This window comes from Parastagonospora nodorum (genome assembly GCF_000146915.1).
Source record: "Parastagonospora nodorum SN15 chromosome Unknown scaffold_12, whole genome shotgun sequence".
NCBI lineage: Eukaryota > Fungi > Ascomycota > Dothideomycetes > Pleosporales > Phaeosphaeriaceae > Parastagonospora > Parastagonospora nodorum.
In genome coordinates, this window is record NW_001884560.1 from 959,146 (window position 1) to 979,051 (window position 19,906).

The following is a 19,906-nucleotide window of genomic DNA, read 5'->3' on the forward strand; positions in this document are numbered from 1 at the left end:
ATTGCAACACATCATTTGACACTATATCAGCTTGAGTGGTGGGGAGGGGGGACCGTGTATCTCCGAGCGAGGCGTGATGCCGTCAAGCACGGTGCATCTCAGTGCTTTTTCGGGCCATGCCTTCCTTTTTCCTCCAGCATGTCGTTTCTCGTTTAAAGAGATTGCGATATGTTGGTGTACATCAGGCATCCCGCTTATGGCGAGCGGCAGCGGTCCTTCCTCGTGGTGATCGAGATCTGGAGCGCTGATCTACAAGCCAACGTCTTGCTTTGTAGCTAGGTCCGAGTTGCTTCAACGTCAAACTTCACTATTCCAAAGGGTCCAGCAGCAAATAGCGTGATCTTTCGTAATCTACGTAAGAAGTGTTGAAGCTTTTCCAGCTTTCGACAAAGTATTGCTGTCCCGAGTCGAGCTCATGGTTTGCACCCAAGTACGCCATGGCTATTTACCAAAAACGATCAGCAAGGAGATCGCAATTTGTGGGGTTGTACAACCCAAGATTATGGAGAAGACCCTCCACAGCGCGATGGGACGTTCTCTTGAGACACTCGTCTCTTTGCCTTGCCTAGAGACACGCTAACGCATGCGAGAAAGAACGATCGTCTGTAGCTACGGGAACCACCTGACAAGGCGATCATGACGTACTAAGCGGCATGTGTAAAACATGGTCTGCTAAGTATTTCGGTACACAGTGTTTCACGACAGCTACCTGATCGTCGCGTGCGAAAACAAACGTCCGTATTCGCCTCCTGTTTTTCCCGACAAATTCACCTTTGAAAAATTGCTGAAGGAAACTTATTCGAACCCCTCCTTATCTCCGAACACGACGAAGTGGAGAGTGAGATCAGTTTGGACATTTGGTCGGGCCGCATCCGCCCGAAGTTGGCTCGGTGCTTCAGGCTTTAATCGGTGGCTGCAGACGCGAGGGATGACAGAAAACGTGGCACACGATTTCTTGGAGCCACACCCCTCGAGAATTGCCTCTGTGACATATGACCTGATAGCTGCGTAACACTCAATAAACAGTCATTGGGGAAACATCCACAGGCGCGCTGTGAGCACCGCGTGTTTGTACGCCAAAAGTCCCTGTTGCCACGGCATTGGAAGAGTCAAGGCCAATAAAAGTGGCACGACCTTATTCGTAGACGGGTTATTCGCATATATGGTGGTGAACTGGACTTGTTACCGGATGTTGAGTGTCGAGACCGATGAGAACGTTAGGGTCGACGATCCAGCCCCACTTCACCAAGAGAAACGTCGGTGAAACTTTATGCCAGGGGTTGCTCCAAAGCTTGACGTATCCAAGGATTAACATCGGATTTTATTGTGCGCGGTATTCCCGAAAGCCTTGTTGACGCGGTTTTGTGTTCATGTGTGTACTTTCCACCATCATGTCATACTTGGAAAGGATAGGCTTGGGAGCGGATGTCGTGGAATCGGCCTTGTACGGCAAACGTTAGATGGAGTCGGCTGCGTGGCGAAAAGAGGGGATACGAGGGTCTTCCGCTCTTCGCCGACTATGGCGTGTTACAGCTTGAAGTATCGTTTTTTTCAACCATTTGGTGTCTTGCTGCAGCAGACCCTCGTCATCCACTTTGGGCGTCTGTTGGCATCGAAGTCGGGCGACTTGCTCCCGCCTTTGTATGTAGTCGGGAATGCAAGACAGCCAGCGACTCGTTATCGGTCATGACTAATGTCGAGACCCGCTGCGTAGAACATGTGGCTGGCTGTGTGTTGTCAAGCTGGGCATGCTCAGAAAGGAGAATTCGCTTTGAAGCGCCTCCTCCGCCTTCAGTCTATAGTCGGGGTTGTGGAGCGCCTAATATCAGGGGCTAGTAAATTACCATGGATCCATGCTGAATGTTTCGCACCAGGACTTTTCATGCGCAACGCTTCCCTGCCTCGAATACCACGAGTTCTAAAAGTAGGATTCCAATGTTGAAATATGATAAAGTGGATCACCGTTTCTCTTGTTTCTTGACAAGCTCCGGTCCAAGAGTCGTGGGTACCTCAAGCATGCTGGGCAGCGGTTGCCAATATTGATAAATCTGGGTGCCGAAGCCACAAGGGGAAAAGCTGGCCGCTAAGAGCCAGCCCGAGCCCATGGCGTCTTCGGGTTTGCCATGCATCCGCTGTAGCACAGCAGCCTTTTGCGACACCTTTCTGGCGTGTGCACCGATACGACTCACGAAAACTATGATGCTGCCGAGACATGAGTATTGGCATTGTACTGCAGGTACGTCAAACTGTGAATCACTCGTTGTTTTGTCATCGCCATACTACCCCTCGGCAACATGTATCATGTTTAACGCGAACGCATACTCCGAGCTCCTGCTGGCGAGGAACCAATGTGGACGTCGCAAGTTTGATTTCTTCATCTACAGATCTTGTGACTATTCAGAGAGGCGATGTTGTTGATTTTCCTCCACGGTTGTGTTGCGACTCGGTTCCCTGCGTGACGATGGGGCCGTACCGCTATCTACGCCGGCATTTCCAATAATACATCTTCCAGAGCGAAGCGAAGCCGGTACTATGGGTCCACGGTACCAAACTTGTACAAGAGGAGCTTACTTCTCTAGCCTCATCGGCGACACACCGGACAAGGATGAGACACGCCATCCATGCCGTTCTGCCTTAATCGCACTCCCTAGTCAACTTTAGCACACGCCTTGCAAGGATACCTGACTGGACGCTGATCTCATTCTTCATAAACAGCGGCTTCGTCCGCCCTTAAGGTTTCTTCACCTTCTTGTCGAAGCATACATTTCCGCCTTCCTTGCGGACCCTTTCGCTTAACCAACAAGGTCATTAAGTGTTTAGTCACCTAGGCTATCACTATCCATTCGCTTCCTTTAGGATCATCGACAATCTACATCTGATAATTTTCTAATACGACCGAACGAATTTGTTCAATATGCACTTTTCCACTGCTCTTGCCGCTGTTGCGGCTGTTGCGCCGCTTGTCAGCGCCCATGGATCTGGTAACGGTCTCCCAACCATCGTTGGACTGAACCCCAAGGACCTCAAGGCTCGTGCTATTCTGTCTAACCTCGGTGCCCGTTTCGCCACGGTCAACGACTTCGCAAAGACCGATGTCAAGTCATTGAAGGCTCGCCAGGATGACCGCCAATGTGGCCAAGGGGTTGGCTCCTGCCCTGCTGGCCAATGTTGTTCCCAAGCAGGATGTAAGTTGGTATGAATGAACTCTATACTTTTCAATCTGATGAGTTCTAGACTGCGGTACTGAGGACGACTTTTGCTACTCTCCCGGCTGCGACTACGCACACGGCCCTGGCTGCCCAGAGAACAAAACACCCGCTGGTACCAACACTTCTTCTATTGCCCGTACCAAGCTTGGCTCAGTCGAATATGGAGGCGATGGTATCTACAACTGTGTCACTCCCGGCACGGTGGCCCTGACCTACGACGACGGCCCACAAAAGGTTTTCACCGCCCATATCCTGGATTTGATGAAGCAGTACAATGCAAAGGCCACATTCTTCATCACTGGTAACAACATCAACAAGGGCCAGATCGACATTACCCCCGAGTTCTCCAGTGTCCTCAAGCGCATGGACCAGGAGGGTCACCAGCTCGCTTCTCATACCTGGACCCACTTGGACCTCAGTGCCATCTCCCAGATCGACCGCAAGCAGCAAATGTGGAAGAACGAGATGGCTCTCCGCAACATTGTCGGAAAGATCCCCACCTACATGCGCCCACCTTACTCTAGCTGCACTGGCCAGTGTGAGACTGATATGGCTGATCTCGGTTACCACGTCATCTACTTCGACGTTGACACTGATGACTACAACCAGGACAGCCCCAACCAGATCCAGCGCTCTAAGGATTGGTTCCGCGGTAACATCACTAAGGGCGGTGCGACTGCTAAGGGTGGTGCTAAGTGGCTTGACATCCAGCATGACATTCACGAGCAGACCGCAAATAACTTGACCGAGTACATGCTGAAGACCATTACCGACCTGGGATACAAGGGTGTCACCGTTGGTGACTGTCTCGGCGACCCTGCTGCCAACTGGTACCGCACTGCTGGTGGCGCTGGAACTGTAAGTACATAATTTCCTCAAAGGGCATGCCTCTTGCAGAGTCGTCCGCATGTGTTTCTCTCGTCATGTACCAGACTCCATGGCTCTGCCATCTAACGTCCGTTGCAAAGGCCTCCAGACTCAGACTTTGAGTCGAATGGACCCTGATCAATGAAACCGCGAGGAGATCGACAGTAACCGTTTTCCACGGCACCACTTCGTCCCCGGATTGTGTACATCGGCTTCTTGGAGCCATGACTGAACCCGTTGAGGGCCAGTGATCCCCTTCTTCTTCCGATCGTTCGCGTTGGATTATCGATATTATTATCTGCACTCGTCTAACACCATGTTCCTCAAGGCCCCTACTACAAGCAAGTCCTCCGCTGCACCTGCTGCTACCGGTTCAAAGAAGGTTTCTACCGATGCTACCTGTGGTGGAACCAACCAATTGTAAGTTGTTGCAAATCCTACTCTATATGTACTGGCCCTAACACCCCAAAGTACGTGCGCTGGCAGCTCTTTCGGTAACTGCTGCTCTGCAGCAGGCTGGTGTGGCTCAACCACGGACTACTGTGGAACCGGATGCCAATCTGGCTTCGGTAACTGTGGTTCCAACGGCGCCGCTCCCTCAAAGGCTGCTACCACCAAGGCTGCTACCTCTTCCAAGGCTGCCACACCAACCACCCCAGCTCTCAAGGTCTCCACAGACGGCACATGCTCCGGTGCAAATGGCTTCACTTGCCAGAAGTCGACCTTTGGCAACTGCTGCTCCCAGTACGGCTGGTGCGGAAAGACCACCGACCACTGTGGTACGGGATGTCAAAAGGGCTTCGGCACTTGCACCTAAGCTCCTTGTCTGGACGCACATAATTTCTTGTATACCCTAACAGCGCGGAAGTCTTTTACCGCCACTTGTACAAACTTATTCTTGGGGAACATGCGTCGCTACGACGACATGAAATGCTCAAAAGGCTAGCATGAAACATACTTAACCTTATCGAGGACTTCGGTCTTCATACAGCTATTGCCTTCATTATTGCGTGTTGTGTAGAAGGTGTTGTGAGCTGGTGACGAAGACATGAAGTGGATGACTATAGTACAATTGCGCGTGTAATCGATATTCTATTAATATTTGTATGAGAAGTAAAGCTTCAATTCAACCAGCCTCGTTGACTTGCGGGCTGTCTTCACATTGTGTCATCCTAGAAGCTGTCCTAGATTTCACTTGGTACTCTCGACAAATATCAACCCTTCATCTATATCTGAAGACCCGTCTGCTCTTCAGAGCGGGCAAGGTAGCCCTGACTGCAGTCATCACTGGAGCTGTTACAAGTATACAATTTGTTCATCACCGAGAGTACCACCGCACGCTCGATGCATCTCAACCCAATAAGCTAAGCTAAAATCTGACCGGAAAAATTACATCGACTTCTATGAGATGTGGCGATCTACTCTAAGCTTGACTCCACATTTGCCCCTAGGTTCTCGATTGACATGTCCGAGGCGAAGGGCCAAGATGTGATCAGAAACCTTACGGCTTTGCTGTGGCAAAGACGTCTTGCGCAGGATCATCGGCACAACAATCCATCATAAATTAGTCATTAGTGCAATTCGGTTTCAGCATAAGAGCCAACTCATTTTGTCTATGAATACCTGCCTTGCGAATAAACCCCACAACGCCAAACCATGCATATCCCCGCTAGAAGAAAGCACACCACCCGATATACATCGCCGCCAAATTGAACGGATCCATCGCCGACGCAATAAGTGCATCAGTATACCCTTCAACACTCAGTGGCACAGACTCGCCCTTTAGATAGCCATTAACCTTCGTGCGCACTATATCCAGTACCTCCTGGGGCGTATCCGCCACACCGGCGATTTTCTTCCTCTTCCTGTTGCCCAAGAAGTCTGCCGTCGGGTCGTGTACAAACGTCTCGAGGATCGTGATGAGCGTATCTTCATGCTGGCGAAGTAGACTGTATGTGAGTTCTGCGGCTTTTCGGAACGGGCCTTCGACGCCCTGTGGACCCATGGCGTCGACCATGTTGTGCGTGAGGCGGAAGGGGACGAGTTCTGGTTTCTCGAATGTGAGGCCCTTGTCGAAGAGGCAATTGAAATCAACGTGGAAGGTGCCGCCGTTGCCTTGTTCGAGTAGGACGTTTTCGCCGTGTCTGTCGCCAAGGCCGAGAACGTGGCCTACGATGCTCATGACGGCGCAAGAGCGTGTGTAGCGTAGGCGTGCGGCGAACCATGCTTCTGGCTCTGGGAATGTCTCAACGAACCATTCGTGCAAGACAGGCTGGAATTTGCCGAGGATCTTGTCGGTGAAGATGGGGACTTTGGAAGGAGTAGACGAAGCCTCATTAAGGAGCGAACGTATCTCAGTATAGTCAATCGAAACATGATGTTGCCTGTAGTTCTTGATGATAATGTCCCGCATGGGTTTGAGCCCTTCGACCCATTCGATGGTTCCGCATTCCTCGTTGAGAGGTGTCACGGCGTACGTCTTGATGTATAGACGACGCTTGCTGGATTCAATATCCTTCTGTAAGGCGCGATTGATCATTGCGTTGAACTCCATGAGGCGCTGATCTTTCCGCAGGTCGTCTTTCGGCTTGCAGAGGAGACCGTAAGACCGACCATCTGAGCCGCGCACGTTGACCTTTCTGGGTCTTTGTAGCGATGAAAGCACCAGAACGTCATCCATGAAAGCATTGATAGTGATCGCATCGTGTGGAAACGGATTATGAGCTCGAATGCTCTTGCTGTCGTTGGTTGCAGGCAAGTTTGGAAGCAAATTTGCTTCGATCGGAACGACCAATTGGCTAGGAGCCAGCTTATGACTGAAGCCAAGGTCTCTCGATAGACTCACATGGGCAACGCGTTGCTCTACAGGTGCATCGCAAGCAGCCAAGAGCGCGTCCGTAAGGCGCTGACCTTGAATGATCAGATTCTTCAGGTCAACAGAGGCACCCTTGCGCTTTGATGCATCACGTAGCTTTTGAAGCACCGTAGTACCGCGGCCACGACGGTCGTCTTGCGTCGAGTGGAGCACAGCTAACAGGCTCCATAATGCTTGTTGTGGGTATGATGATGCAACCCGGAGGATGATCGTCTGAAGTGCCTCCCAAACGTTCTTGTTGGGATGACTTATACGAGTGATGATCTGCGGGAAGGTCGTGTACCATGCAAAAGCCGGCATTCGCTGCCCAGCATACCTCTTCAGGTATTCGTTGAGGTGCTTCAAATACGAAGCCCGGTGATCGTGGAACTCCTTGTCACGAGTCGTTCTCGGCGCAGTGTTCATGACTTCCATGCCCATGTCCAGCCAAAGAGTGAGGATTTTGGGTAAAGTCTGGTAGTAGTACTTGGTGCCATAAACGGTTGATCGAATGAAGTTCTCGATGACGAGCTTGAGGAGGCTCCCTGACAAATATTCAGAGCTCTGCTTGGTGAGCGGTTGTCGCTTCTCTGACTCAAATAGCTTGAGATAAAACCGTCCGAGGTAGTAATGACATTTGTCCCATCTAGGATATGCCATGACTGCCGCCGCGTACTCCTCCTTTAGAGCTATTGACTTCGTCTGTCCTGCTCGATCCAACCATTTTGCTAGAAGTAGCTGGGCGTTTGCTTTGATCTTGCTGCCATGTTCTTCGGGTAGACCTGCTGTGGTAACGGAGATGTTGACTGACACAACATCTTCAAGTTGTTCGAAAGCGTTGCTCGCAATTGCGCCACGCAGATTTTGGATAGCCTTCCGATGGTGGCCCTCTTTCCACAGCAACTTGGAATATTCAATCTTTGACGCAGTATCTCCTAGCTTCTCTGCATGCATCACGGAATTGAAAGCAGTAGTCAGTGAAGTTTCGCCCTTGCGCGCAAGTCTCCCGGTAGTCAGCCATGCGGTCGGCTATATCCAAGTTCGTAAACTCAATACTATGGCGTGTTAGAATACATCGCTTCAATGGTCACACAATTTAATTTACCGTGACAAAGACATAGCAGCCCTACGCACTCCCAGAAGATACTGCTTGTCCGAAGTGTAAGCGCCGATGATGTCTAATCGCCGGTCCAGATTTTCGAGGATGACTTCGCGATTCGGTGGCATTGTCGAGGTCATGCCGCTCACAGCTTCCAACTCGTACAAAGCATGCAATTTGACCAGATGGTCATGGCACGCCTGTATGGAAGAGGTTGTTGACGGAGACAGTCCTGCAGCGAGCGCCTCTCTCAACGTTGTAATAATTGCCTGGAAAGCAGTACTATCTTTGTGACGTAAAGCAAGCAATGCACGTCCAACACCGACATTGAAGTCGAGAATGGAGATCTTCTCTGGCGCTGGGGAAGAACCTAGGATGCGCTCTAGTTGTGGCCACTTACCAGCCGACCATGCCGCTTCCGCTGCAAAAGGCAGTGTGCTGTTCGACAACGAGTTGGAGGCATGAAAACCATCCACATAGTTGAGTATCGAATCTGGCGTGAATGTCAGCGTGATACTAATTAATTAGCCCCGTCGAGTCTCTTACCATATTGACCTGACTCCTTGAGGCAGTTCAAAAGATTGATTTGCGTCTCCGTATCATTTGGCTTCTCAGCCAAAGCAATCTCGTACCAGCTTTGAGCTGCTGTTAACCGCCCCGCTTTGCGATCCTCAATGATCTGCTGTTCCGGATTGAGTACTCTCAAGTGAGCTGATATGCCCTCGATGCTGTCGGGCTCATCAATCTGCGCATATATCATCTGCAAATGTTGCAGCATCTCATCCTTTTCGGCAAACCATTGTTTGCCGTTACCCTTGACCTGTTGTTGCTGGCGAATGTACTGTTCCCAGTGGAAAAGAGCGCGTGCGTAAGATCCACATTCGACGGCCCGTCTTGAGATGATCTCTGCCGGGATAAGTTGCAGGACACCTTCGACGCGACTGATCTGTTTGATGGCATTCATCTCATCTTCCTCGGACACGCCGCGACCTGTTTTGCCAGCCATTGCTCGTGCTTCGTTTGCAGCCTTTCTCCTTTCCTGAAGCCACATGGACAGGTAATCGAGTGTTTGGAAAACGTTCTATTTCTTGTCAGCTCCTCTAGTCAAAGCTGCCAATGGCATGTTCTTACCTCACTACACTGCTTGATCAGAGTGGCATCAGGTTGTTCAGGGGAATGTATCTCTGTTTGGAGCACTGTAAGTAGCTCTCTCCCAACATTCTCCATGTTCTTTTCGTCATCAGATACAATGACGTTCAAGGCTGCGAATGGCAGTATGAAGGTTGCGATCGATAGATCGTAGCCCCTGATGACACGGGCTAAAACTGGAAAGACCATTTCGACATTGACGCCTTGACCTTTCTGTAGCAAATCGTATACAAAAGTCTGCAACCAGGTCCCATGACTAGTGCTGCTGTTGAAAATTGGGTACTGCGGACCCTCATAACGGAGACCCGGATTGAGATTGACAGAGTATCTGGAAGTGAGAAATGGCGTGAGAACATTCCGGACAGCCTCAGGGATTTCGTTCCAGCGTTGTGCTTCGGTGCTGTTCTGCGATGAACGCGGCTGCGTGTGCTTCAAAGCACTGAATCCGCAGTGCCTAAGCATCTCTTGCATGACATACGCTATCCATCCTTGTGCTTTCGCATTGGTTGTAGACAGAAATACCCTTACAAGGACTTGCTCAAGTAGCAGCGCCACGAAATCGATGTCTTCGTCTCTTTTCGAGAAGTTTGAGAGCATGAGCACTCGCTTCTTTTCGCGTACGCTCTCGACCCGGTAGGGGTCAAGACCGCCGATGATACCCAGACACTGCGCACACATAGTGGTAATATCTTGATGATCCTCGTTAAATCGTATGCTTGCATCTAGCAGAGAGCGGGTCAGGGCCTCGAGGACTGGTAGCGGTTTTTGACTGATGAGTGACTGGTGAAGATGCTTCTGGTTGGCGTCTAAGTACGGGACGAGCTCCTTGAGCGCCTGACGCACAACGACCGCGTTCTGGTCTTTACAGCGGTTACCGAAAGATTGGAAGATCTTGATCGGATCTACCATTGCCTTTAGCCGCACCAGTTCTCCTTCCGTCTTCGAAAGCATTGCTATGTTTGAGAGCGAGGGCAGATACTCAATCCTCGCCCGTAGCTGAGTGTCGTATTTCTGCGTGAGACCAATGATCGTCTTGCTGGCTTGAAGCTGTGTTTCCTCAGAGAACAACGACCAATGTTGTACAATGAGGGCGAAAGTCTGATCGATGACAACCATGATCTCACCAGCATCGAGGACGTTGAGAAATGCAACCCAGATGGAGAAAGTCTCATCGCAAAGGTCTGGATCAGCCATTGCAGATTGCAGACAAGCACGGAACTGTCGACATCAGCAACGCGATTTACGACCAGTGTACGTCACTTACTTGAGGTAGTGCACCATTCACATTGTACCGAGCAAGACTGATGAGTTCACCAATAGCTGCAATGCTCCGTTTTCGCTCAGGCAATGGTTGTGTAATGGCTTTGGCTTGCGCTAAAGGGCTCTCGATCACATCTGTGAAGTGAGCGATGATGCCTAGGATGTGCGTTTCGAAGAACACATCAAGACTTTTGGATCTTGATGTTGACTTGCGTTGCCCAGGCTTCGTCTCGGCCAGCATAGCAAGAGTCCCAAACCCACGGTGGTACTGAAAAGTCAGCCTGGAAAATTATAAGAGCTACAAGCAGACATACCAGCTTCTTCTTCGATTCATCTTGGTCAGCGGCTAGCAAGAGGATCTCGATCGCGATGCCTGTGATGTCAGCCGCGATCAAGGCTTCCAGTTTGTTGTTGGCGCCTTCTCGTATAGCTGGTTCAATGGCCGCCAAAGTGTCCATCGTGTTGCTCTCAACATCTGTGACAGGTTGGCATAGCAGCAAAGCAAGGATCTTGGCTAGGTTTCTCTTCGGTTGGGTTAGTACTTCTCCAACAGATGCTCGTCGCGCCTGTGCAATTTTTTCAATGATGTCTCTCCTCTTCGTGAGCACCAGATGAGGCAGTGTGTCGGCTTGAGTCAATACAAGCAATTGCCGAACACTTTGCTCAGTCAAGTCAGCAAGTAATTGGGCTTTCTGTGGTTTGTTGATGATATCTTTGATCACGGAGAATGCAATGACTCTCCAATATGGTTGCAGGAGCTGTGTGGTGTTCGTGTCAAGATCCGCGGCGATCGCATCAAGCTGTTCCTCTTAGTTTTGAGCCGTACCTACTTTAGTGCTTGCAACTCACCTCAGTATATGCAAGCCCACAGACTAAGGCATTGTGGTGCCCAAGATACTCTATTAGATGATGTAAGATGATGGGCAGCTCAAGTTCGCCGCAAGATCTTAATCATTGTTAGCATACGTGACGCATGATTTCTTGAACGCCATACCGTGCAACTAAACCATAAGACACGATGAGGGTCTCCTGATCAGAGATGACGTCTCTTCTAGCAAGTGCGCCGAGGAACTCGACTGTTGACCTTCTGTTTTTCTGCCTCGTGCTTCTTGAAATGTCGTTCCTCAGAAAGGACATCAATGAGCGACTACGAATAGATTAGTTTGTGATCGTCTGAGAATAACAGACATCCTACGTTGCACCAAGTTTGAGCTCTCTCAAGGATCTGCTCATTGACCCCAGCAACCATTGTCCCAGCTCGCAAGTCTCCAGGTTAAGGTAGTCAACATCCGAAATGTGATTGTATACTCTGCCGATGGCCAAGGCCATCAGAACTCGAGCCTTAGGTGAGCTCTGAAACTTTGGCTCTTTCGTGATGACGAGCATAGCGGCAACAGCATCCTTCCAAACCTCGCCATCGCTTTTCTCATTCCAGTATGGCCTGAGATTCCTATCAGATGTAGATGGCGTGTCACACAACGTACATGTGACTGTCTTCCATTCTCCGGAACCTGGGTCGCCAGACTTTAAGGATCGTGATCCTGCACAAGCAATCTTGGCAAAGGCTGAAAGCAATTCGCGTTGATCTTCCTCACTCTGCTCTGGCTCTTCATGCATAGACGAGTAAGTTTCCCTGGATGATCAGCGATGTTCATGCGATTCGGGCGCCTTGAACCTACTGTATGATGTTATGGAGGTTGCGTAAATTTAATACGGGCGATTCTTGCGAGCTTCCATTCAACACAATTACCAATTGCTTGTAGGTTAACTCATTGATGTCTTCCGAAGAGTCAGGTAGAGTTTTGCGTCGCTTGATCGGTCTGTCGTCCTCATCACCAAGATTGAGTGCCCGAAAAGTCTTCAAAACTGCGGTAGCCTCTCCAAAAACCTGTGGATTTGGAAAGGCTCCGAGAGGATTCGTGCAAAGCTCTTTCCGAAGATCTGAGACCTCCACAGGCCAAGAGTCTGGTGATGTCCATAAGCAAAGCGCCGACTGGGGAGTATTAGCTTTGTCAATTATGATGATCAAGCGCGACACCTACTTGTAAGACTCTCTGTAGGCTGGATAACTTTTCGGTATCGTGACAAAGTTGTGCTATGCTTGTCTCGAGATCATCAATGATGACGACTGAAGAATTGACGCGGCGGCGGCTAGACGCAAATGCGGGCGTTGAGAGATCAGAAACGACGGCCCGTAAGCGAACAAGCAATAGAGCGAGTTTCAACTGATTTGGAGCAGACAAATTGGGCTTCTCTAGCAGGCTAGCTAGACCACGAATGAGACTCTGCGCACTTTTGGCAGATCTAGAAACGCGACGTCCTGAGTCTTTTGTCGGACCTAATACCGTTTGTAGAACCTCAAGGTATAAGCCTACCGTCCAGTCTTGAAGAGATCCCTTCTCTGAACCAGTAGTCCATCGCCTAAAATGCTGCCAAAGTACAAGGAAAGTATCCAGGACCCAAGGCTGATGGTTTTCAGAAGCAGAGAAGTCCGTACATTGTCCTTTTTGCAGCTTGCTACCGCCGATCAACGCCAAGAGAAGACTGAATCCGATGTAAATTGCTGCAATTTGTGATGAGACTGTTCGTTGCAATTCGTGAGGAATCGCAACAAATTGCTGGCTTTCAGGCCAGAATGCTCCAATACAACTCGGAGATGGAATCGTGACCCGGAAAGACTGTATCAGTGGTGTTGATGGATCTCTGACAGCTTCAAGCTCGGCTATGATGACTAGAATTCGCTTAGTGTTGTCAAGAAAGAGTGTCCACTGTACATACATTGAATGGAGGATCTGTACAAAGTCGCCACGCTAGTTGCATGTTGCCAAAATGACGGATTCTGTAGCAAGACTTCGAGAGAAAGCCCGAGAAGGTCTCGAGCATGCTGATGCAGCGGTTGCATCGTCACATGTGACAGCAGGCCGATTAATTTTGGAAAGAGCCATACGAACAGTGGCGGCTGCGGATTTCCTTCTTCTTCGGCATCTTTGATGCTCAGCAGTAGATGTGGCTTCTTTCGAATAATGAGCTGCAGCGCGGATATGCTGTCGATGCCTTTTTCCTTCTGTTGGTCTTGGGCGAACGGGTCGTCCTTGAAGAGGCCCTCCAGACCTGCTTCAGCAATGACGCAAATCAGTGCAACGAGTTGGGGATCTGGTTCGTCGGTGCTTGGGTGTTGTAAGAACTCCTTGACAAGCTCTCCGAACGAGACCTTGGTTGCAGCATCATGGCGAGCATGCAGATTGGAAGCATTTTGGACGATCTGGGCCGCGATGGTAGATGGTGGTGGCAGGTTCGCATTCCCGTGCGTTGTGGCCAATCCGTTGGTTGTTGGCGGCGGTGCCATCCGCTGAGTTGAGTTTCCGCCTTTACGGGCCATTTTGTGTTACCGTATGGTCATGGTGAGAAGAGAAGGAGATGGAAGATCGAGCTCGCAGGAAGGTCGAGGCTAGCGCTGTTCAAGAGAATCGAGAAAAAGGTGCAGTGAAAGAACTCCAGCCTTTGGCCACGTTGAGTACAGTACGAACAGACACGAGATGATGGCGGGGCCCTACTGAGGGCTCGTGAACATAGTAGCAGTTTCCAAAGCTTTTTCACGGAGACGGCAATTGTATGATCGATGTGGATGTGTACCTTCTTGGTCCTTCTCTTTGAGCTTGTGATGTTCGCTACCCCCGGACTAACACGCGTCGACGACAAAATCACCCATCGCGCGATCCCGTGACACTGCCAAGCCATCCTTAGCCTCTCCCGCATGTGCCCGCAATTGAAGGCGAACAGCTACATATCGAACCACAACTTGTTGCATTCGGCTGCGCATGCGCAAACCTCTGCTGAATCACAACTCAAATACCACCGCGACGATGCCCGGTCCCTTCTCCTCTCGATCCTTTGCTGCCACACTCCCCAACTCGATCGCCGCCCGCTACCGCAAGCAATTGCAAAAGCACCCATTCCTGCTTTTCGGGCTGCCTTTCATGGCCACGATCGTCGCTGGATCTTTCATGCTCACACCCGCCACGGCACTACGATACGAGCGATACGACAGGAAGAACCAGCAGATTACACAGGAAGAGGCCATGGGGTTAAGGCAGGAGCGAAGGAAGGTGAATATGAAGGATGAGTATTATGTGAGTGCACTAAGCATTGGCAATATGCTGTGGACACGACAGCTGACTTCGGTACAGAGGTTACAGGCGAAAGATCTCGAGGACTGGGAGCAGAGGCGTGTCAAGCGACTTCCTGGCGAGCCAGACGGAACACTTGTATGAGAGCGAGGTGGATGTACAATAAATAGCATTGGGCTTGGGGTTTTTCTGGCGTTATGCATCACAATACAAGAGCAAGATATATTATCGCTGTAGTGATGGTCATGAACAAATGTTCTTCTATCTACATGTATGCTTCGCAGTGAAGCTAAATTAGGGCAGCAAAGTCTCTTGACTAGCCGTTGTAAAGTTGCCATTTATAAATGCCAACCCATCTGTCACATACATCATAATGTTCGTTCCTCCGAGGACCATGACGGCTCTCGCCCTCCTCCAAACAGACAAACCGTCCAAAACTCCTTGGTCGAAAGATGAGTCTATGCCGAGGCAGATGTGGGCTCCTGCAAATGCTCAGAATGCAGCGGAAGAGGATAAAAGTCGTGGTATGAGTCTGGTTCCGACAGAAAGACATCTACTGCTTGATCTCGTACGAGCGGCGGAACATGTCGTCAATGTGGGTGAGGTAGTAGGTACCAGGGAAGAGGCCATCGGTCTTGCCAGTGGGGGTGTAGCTCTTCTTGAGATGGGCCTGCTCACGGAGGTTGCACATCTGAAAGAAAGTCAGTCACAAATATCGACAACAATACGAACGCCGTGTCCAAGGATGCTTACCTCGTCATACACCTCAGGGGCGACCACGCGCCTGGACTCCAGACGGTTGGGAATATCAAGCTGCTTGGCCATGTTTTCGACGCTGCCGTTCACCTTGAACGAGAACATGGAGGAGGCGAGACCACTTCCGTAGCTGAAAAGACCGATGCGCTTGCCCTGTAAGCTCTGGTTATCAACATTGGCAAGAATGCTGGCCAAGCTGCCGTAGACACTGCCGCAGTACATGTTTCCGCACTGTGTTGGAACGTTGATGCTGGGCTGGACGCGGGCGTTGAAGCGCTTCTTGGCGAGTGCCATGAAGGTCTTCTCAACGGTCTTGTCCGTGACGGATGTGGCGTAGTCCATGTCCCTCAATTCAGCAGGAACCTCAGCAAAAATGGGGTTGGATGGGTTGGTGAGGTAGTCGTTGTATAGCAGGCGAGCGTATGACTTGGACACAAGCTTGCAAGTGGGGGCGTGGAAGGCCATGTAGTCGAAACGGTCAAGAGGAGTCTCGCGAGCCTCCTCGTGGCCATTGGCACCGTTGCCATTTTGTTGCGACTTCAAAGTCTGCTCGCGCGCATTGTAGGCCTTGTAGCAGGCATCGACGGCCTCGGTGTAGCAGCGAATGGAGAAGTGGCCGTCTACGATGGGGTACTCGCTCGTGAGATCGGGCTTGTAGAAGTCGTAGGCGTGCTTGATGTACGAGCCGCGCTGGCCGGCCTCGATGGCAAGGGGGGCGTCAGGACCAATGAGCATGGCAACGCAGCCAGCTCCACCAGTCGGGCGGGCGTTGCCCTTCTTGTAGAGAGCAATGTCACCAGTGACAACGACCGCGTCACGGCCGTCCCACGCGGAGGACTCGATCCAGTTGACGCTGTTGAACAGAGCGTTTGTGCCGCCGTAGCAGGCGTTGACGGTGTCCACGCCCTCAACATTGAAGTTGCCAGACTCCTCGAACAATTGCATGAGGACTGACTTGACGGACTTGGACTTATCGAGAAGCGTCTCGGTACCGACTTCGAGGCGACCAATAGACTTTGGGTCTATACTGTACTTCTTGAAAAGCGAAGAGAGAGCAGTCAGGGAGAGCGAGTAGATGTCTGTGCAGCAGAAAGAAGTCAGAGGGCCGACCTCTCATGCGCCGCGGGGTACTCTGGTGGGAACTCACCCTCACGGTCGTCGCAGAAGGACATCTTAGTCTGGCCGAGGCCAATGGTGTATTTGCCCTGGGAGACGCCATCGAACTTTTCCAGCTCGGTTTGGTCGACGCACTGCACACATTGTCAGGAGGCTTGGTCAACAAGGCGGCCGGCAACTCGAGGCGCTGCTGCAACGGCTTGTGTGGTGTTCACTTGCCTGGCTGGGGATGTAAAGCTCAATGGCTTTGATGCCAATATTGGTGGGACGAGAAGCCATGACTGCAGATTTGGGTGTTGTGTAGGAATAGAGAGGGGCAAGAATGCTGGCAAGGAGGGGCGTTCACCGCTCGTTTAAGTAGTCTTGCGTGAGCCGACGCAGGTCAGAAACGTGCGGTCTGGTAGCGGCGATCTGAATGTGGCAATGACTGCAGTAGAAACCTTGAAACTCCGCTGGTTTGATAGGTGAGAGTTTATAACTGGATTTGTGCAGGGCTTTTGATTCTCAACAACACCGGTTCCCGCGCGCTTGGACAAATGTTGTCGCGTTGGGATTTTTTTTCGCGTCCACGGGTCAGAGTCTCAATACCGAGCTGCGGGGCACATGCTCAATCGCCCAAAAGCGCATTCCAAGCTTCTAAGCTTCTGAGGTTATATTGTTCAAGTAGTTCCTTCAAACTTGCACACAAACGCATAACAAACAGTACAATCTTTCAATGTTTCATTCTCTGATCACCGCAATCGGCGCGGCGTGTTCGGGAGTAGAATATCCGCCTGCTCGAGCCCCTTGCTCTTGGCATGCAGGGTTATAGCAGGTTATACCTGTTGTGCTCTAGCTCCAGGGACGAAGTGAAAGGGTTGGATGGGTCAACCCGTCCCACCATTCCTCGATGGGACGTCAAGATTGCAAATTGCCAGAAAACACAGCCTTCGCGCGTGCGCGGCGACACGTAGCTGATGCTCGAATCGTACGACCATGGATGCCACCAATGGATTCGATTCTTGTCCTGTTTGCTTCCTATAGCAATACAGGCTCCTTTCCCTACGGATTGATGCGATGCACCGCGTGCTGTAACACACGATGAGCAACGACTCATTCGCTGAGCGGCAGTCCGCCTCTACTTGATACTCCAGGACTCTACCTACGAGCACAGCGACGAGCATCTCCAATGCGCAATACATACCATGTGTACCCTCGGACAAGCTGGCACTTCCTATATACTATACCTACTCACTTTCCCCTTGATGCCACACAACGGTCCTGCCTACGACAGTATATACGCAAAGTCGTCGAGATGATTGTTCACACATTTGTTGTGTTGCCTCTGTTTGGCATTCATTATGCGGCCGTCTGCACCTGGTCCATGTGACCGCTGCACAAAAGAAAAGTCAGCAGTGCATTGCTTCGTGTGATAACTGAACCTTCTGTGGCCAGTCGCAGTCACATACACTCTCAGGCTGACGGGCACAGTAAGCAAGAGCTTATCTGGCCGCATAGAACTCTTGCTTACACAGAGATTACTTGCGTCAAAGACGACAGGGCACGCGAGCTGCAAGGGATGCCTAGATGCTCATAGTGTACTACAGGCAGACCGTTCTGTGCAGTAGCTGCACTACTTGTACTTCTCCTAGAAGAGACCGTCACCAAGCATAGTCACTCTAAATAAATGCGTGGCAGGTCCACAATCTGGCCGATATCTACGTCAAGCGCCTATATGGGGACTATAAAGACATGGTTACTGTTGCAAATTTTAGAAAGCCTCTCCACTCTGTACAACTTGTGGGAACACCTTCAATTCGATCGAAACACACAACTTCTTGGAAGGAGTGGACCTCTCCCAGCGACAGCACGCGAACACCAGAAGACGAATTTTGGGAAATTCGAGCAGGCAGTGAGGGGAACAATAAAAGATGCAGTTGCTTGAACGGCAAATAAGAGCGCATCAGCTGGGCATATTTTCCTTGAGTGGATGATCACGACATGTAACACGCACACTCTATGTAAAGTGAGCAGGTTGGAGACGGATCTGTGTCCGCAACCGGAGGGTGCAGCGCGCAATCTATTTCGAGGACGCAAGGGAGTGTTCGCATAGACCAGAGCACTTGCTCAAAGCTTCCGACGAACTCGTGGCGCTTGTGGTCAATGGACGGCGATGCTTCAAATTCTGATATGTTCGGCGCGCATTCGCAGGTGTATACTTGGCGATGCGAAGCCTACTGTCACAGCAGTCATTACTCCGCGTATAGACGAGCTGGAGGTTGATGATAGTGGCTCCATATTAAGAAGAGGGGTGATTGGGCGTGGCGGATGAATAGTGCTCGGGATGCAGCAAAGGGCGCCACAGCAGACAATATCGTGCGCAAATAAAGGCACAATGCTCGCAGACTGCCGAAAGTGCGGGTTGTGCAACAAGATCAGGGGACGGTGAATGTCGGGGCGGATGAAACGTGAAGTCTTGCGGGGCTAGACTGTAATTGGATCTGCCGGGGTTCTGGGCGAGGGCTGGCGATGCAGGTTTGACCCTACCACACCAAACCGCCAGACCACTCATTCACGCCTCACCACAGCACACTCGCTTCGACACCCGCCGCTTCTCGCGACCTCAATCGCGTCCACACCAGCCATTGTTTTCTTCGACGCACCCACATCGCCATCAGGAGGCCTGCAGGGAGGACAGAGCCAGTAGGGCTCTCAGGGAGCGTCTGGCGTCATGGAGCGACGTAACAGCAACAACGACGAGCCAGCGCGGCAGCCCGGCAATCCCGATGTTTTCGACGACGACTACGAGATTGAGCCAGATGAGGACGACTTCATGCCCTCGGTCTCGGATGGCTTCCGACCGGCCAACGCGAGCGGAGGGCCTGGCGACAGACAGAACCACGACCGGACCGACGCAATACAACGACACGCATCGACTTCGAAACCCCCCCAAAACGACCTGCGGAGGGCAGCGACGCGAAATAGCACGGCAAAGGTCCGGGACTCGATGCCGCCCGAAAGCCGCGAAAGCCGCCCACATGGCACGCACGACCACGGGCCCAGCTCCCCGTCCCCCTTGGCGCATCGCGCATCCGTCAGTAGCACAGGATCATTCGCGACGACGTCAAACGGCGAGAACCCCTTCGAGACGGGCCCCAGCCATCCCTACGGCATGTACCCGCAGTACACGATGGGACGCACAGCCAGTGTGGAAACCGCCTCCACGGAACGGCAACCACATCGGTCCATGTCACTTCAACGGCCGACCCATCCGTACGCCATGTACTCACAGAGTGGCATCGATGAGGGAATGGACGAGCCGCTTCCCGCGGAGCCTGCACATCCAACGCTGCCTCCCATTCAGACTGCCATCCCCCTCGGCTTTCCCGGTCATGGAAACGGATACCACAGGGTGCTCGGGCCCGACGGAGAGGAGCAGGACATCATTGGACCAGATGGACACACTGAACAGCTGCCGCCATACTCGAGG

At 51.4% G+C, this 19,906-nt stretch overlaps 6 protein-coding genes across 6 annotated transcripts in view; 3 read left to right on the plus strand and 3 right to left on the minus strand.

The window, feature by feature from the left end:
• Positions 1 to 2,914: 2,914 nt before the first annotated feature.
• Positions 2,915 to 4,893, plus strand: SNOG_08349 (hypothetical protein; the record flags this gene model as incomplete). The annotated part of the gene is made up of 4 exons (XM_001798615.1): positions 2,915 to 3,185; positions 3,235 to 4,067; positions 4,423 to 4,496; positions 4,563 to 4,893. The coding sequence occupies 4 exons, from the start codon at positions 2,915 to 2,917 to the stop codon at positions 4,891 to 4,893; spliced, it is 1,509 nt and encodes a 502-aa protein (XP_001798667.1).
• An 852-nt stretch (positions 4,894 to 5,745) lies between these two features.
• Positions 5,746 to 10,372, minus strand: SNOG_08350 (hypothetical protein; the record flags this gene model as incomplete). Its single annotated transcript, XM_001798616.1, has 4 exons — positions 5,746 to 7,959; positions 8,065 to 8,522; positions 8,576 to 9,110; positions 9,161 to 10,372. 4 exons carry the CDS (start codon positions 10,370 to 10,372, stop codon positions 5,746 to 5,748), a joined length of 4,419 nt encoding a protein of 1,472 aa, XP_001798668.1.
• A 2,797-nt stretch (positions 10,373 to 13,169) lies between these two features.
• SNOG_20099 (hypothetical protein) lies at positions 13,170 to 13,817 on the minus strand (the record flags this gene model as incomplete). Its single annotated transcript, XM_001798617.1, has 1 exon — positions 13,170 to 13,817. One exon carries the CDS (start codon positions 13,815 to 13,817, stop codon positions 13,170 to 13,172), a length of 648 nt encoding a protein of 215 aa, XP_001798669.1.
• Positions 13,818 to 14,301: 484 nt separating this feature from the next.
• Positions 14,302 to 14,709, plus strand: SNOG_08351 (hypothetical protein; the record flags this gene model as incomplete). The annotated part of the gene is made up of 2 exons (XM_001798618.1): positions 14,302 to 14,568; positions 14,635 to 14,709. 2 exons carry the CDS (start codon positions 14,302 to 14,304, stop codon positions 14,707 to 14,709), a joined length of 342 nt encoding a protein of 113 aa, XP_001798670.1.
• An 80-nt stretch (positions 14,710 to 14,789) lies between these two features.
• Positions 14,790 to 16,736, minus strand: SNOG_08352 (hypothetical protein). The gene is made up of 4 exons (XM_001798619.1): positions 16,657 to 16,736; positions 16,469 to 16,571; positions 15,319 to 16,400; positions 14,790 to 15,256 (listed from the first exon to the last, which is right to left on the minus strand). The coding sequence occupies exons 1-4, from the start codon at positions 16,714 to 16,716 to the stop codon at positions 15,119 to 15,121; spliced, it is 1,383 nt and encodes a 460-aa protein (XP_001798671.1). The 5' UTR covers positions 16,717 to 16,736; the 3' UTR covers positions 14,790 to 15,118.
• Positions 16,737 to 19,147: 2,411 nt separating this feature from the next.
• SNOG_08353 (hypothetical protein) overlaps positions 19,148 to 19,906 on the plus strand; it is a gene marked incomplete at both ends in the record, with an annotated part of 2,371 nt that continues 1,612 nt past the window's right edge. Inside the window, one exon of the mRNA XM_001798620.1 lies at positions 19,148 to 19,828. Within this exon, the coding sequence (XP_001798672.1) occupies positions 19,148 to 19,828 (681 nt within the window). The remainder of the gene's footprint in view (positions 19,829 to 19,906) is intronic.

Coding starts and splice junctions, on each gene's coding strand:
- SNOG_08352 (XM_001798619.1), bottom strand. CDS start 16,716: ATGGCTTCTCGTCCCACCAATATTGGCATCAAAGCCATTGAGCTTTAC. Junction 16,572..16,656: donor AGCTTTACATCCCCAGCCAG/GCAAGTGAACAC, acceptor CAATGTGTGCAG/TGCGTCGACCAAACCGAGCT. Junction 16,401..16,468: donor CTTCTGCGACGACCGTGAGG/GTGAGTTCCCAC, acceptor TCTGCTGCACAG/ACATCTACTCGCTCTCCCTG.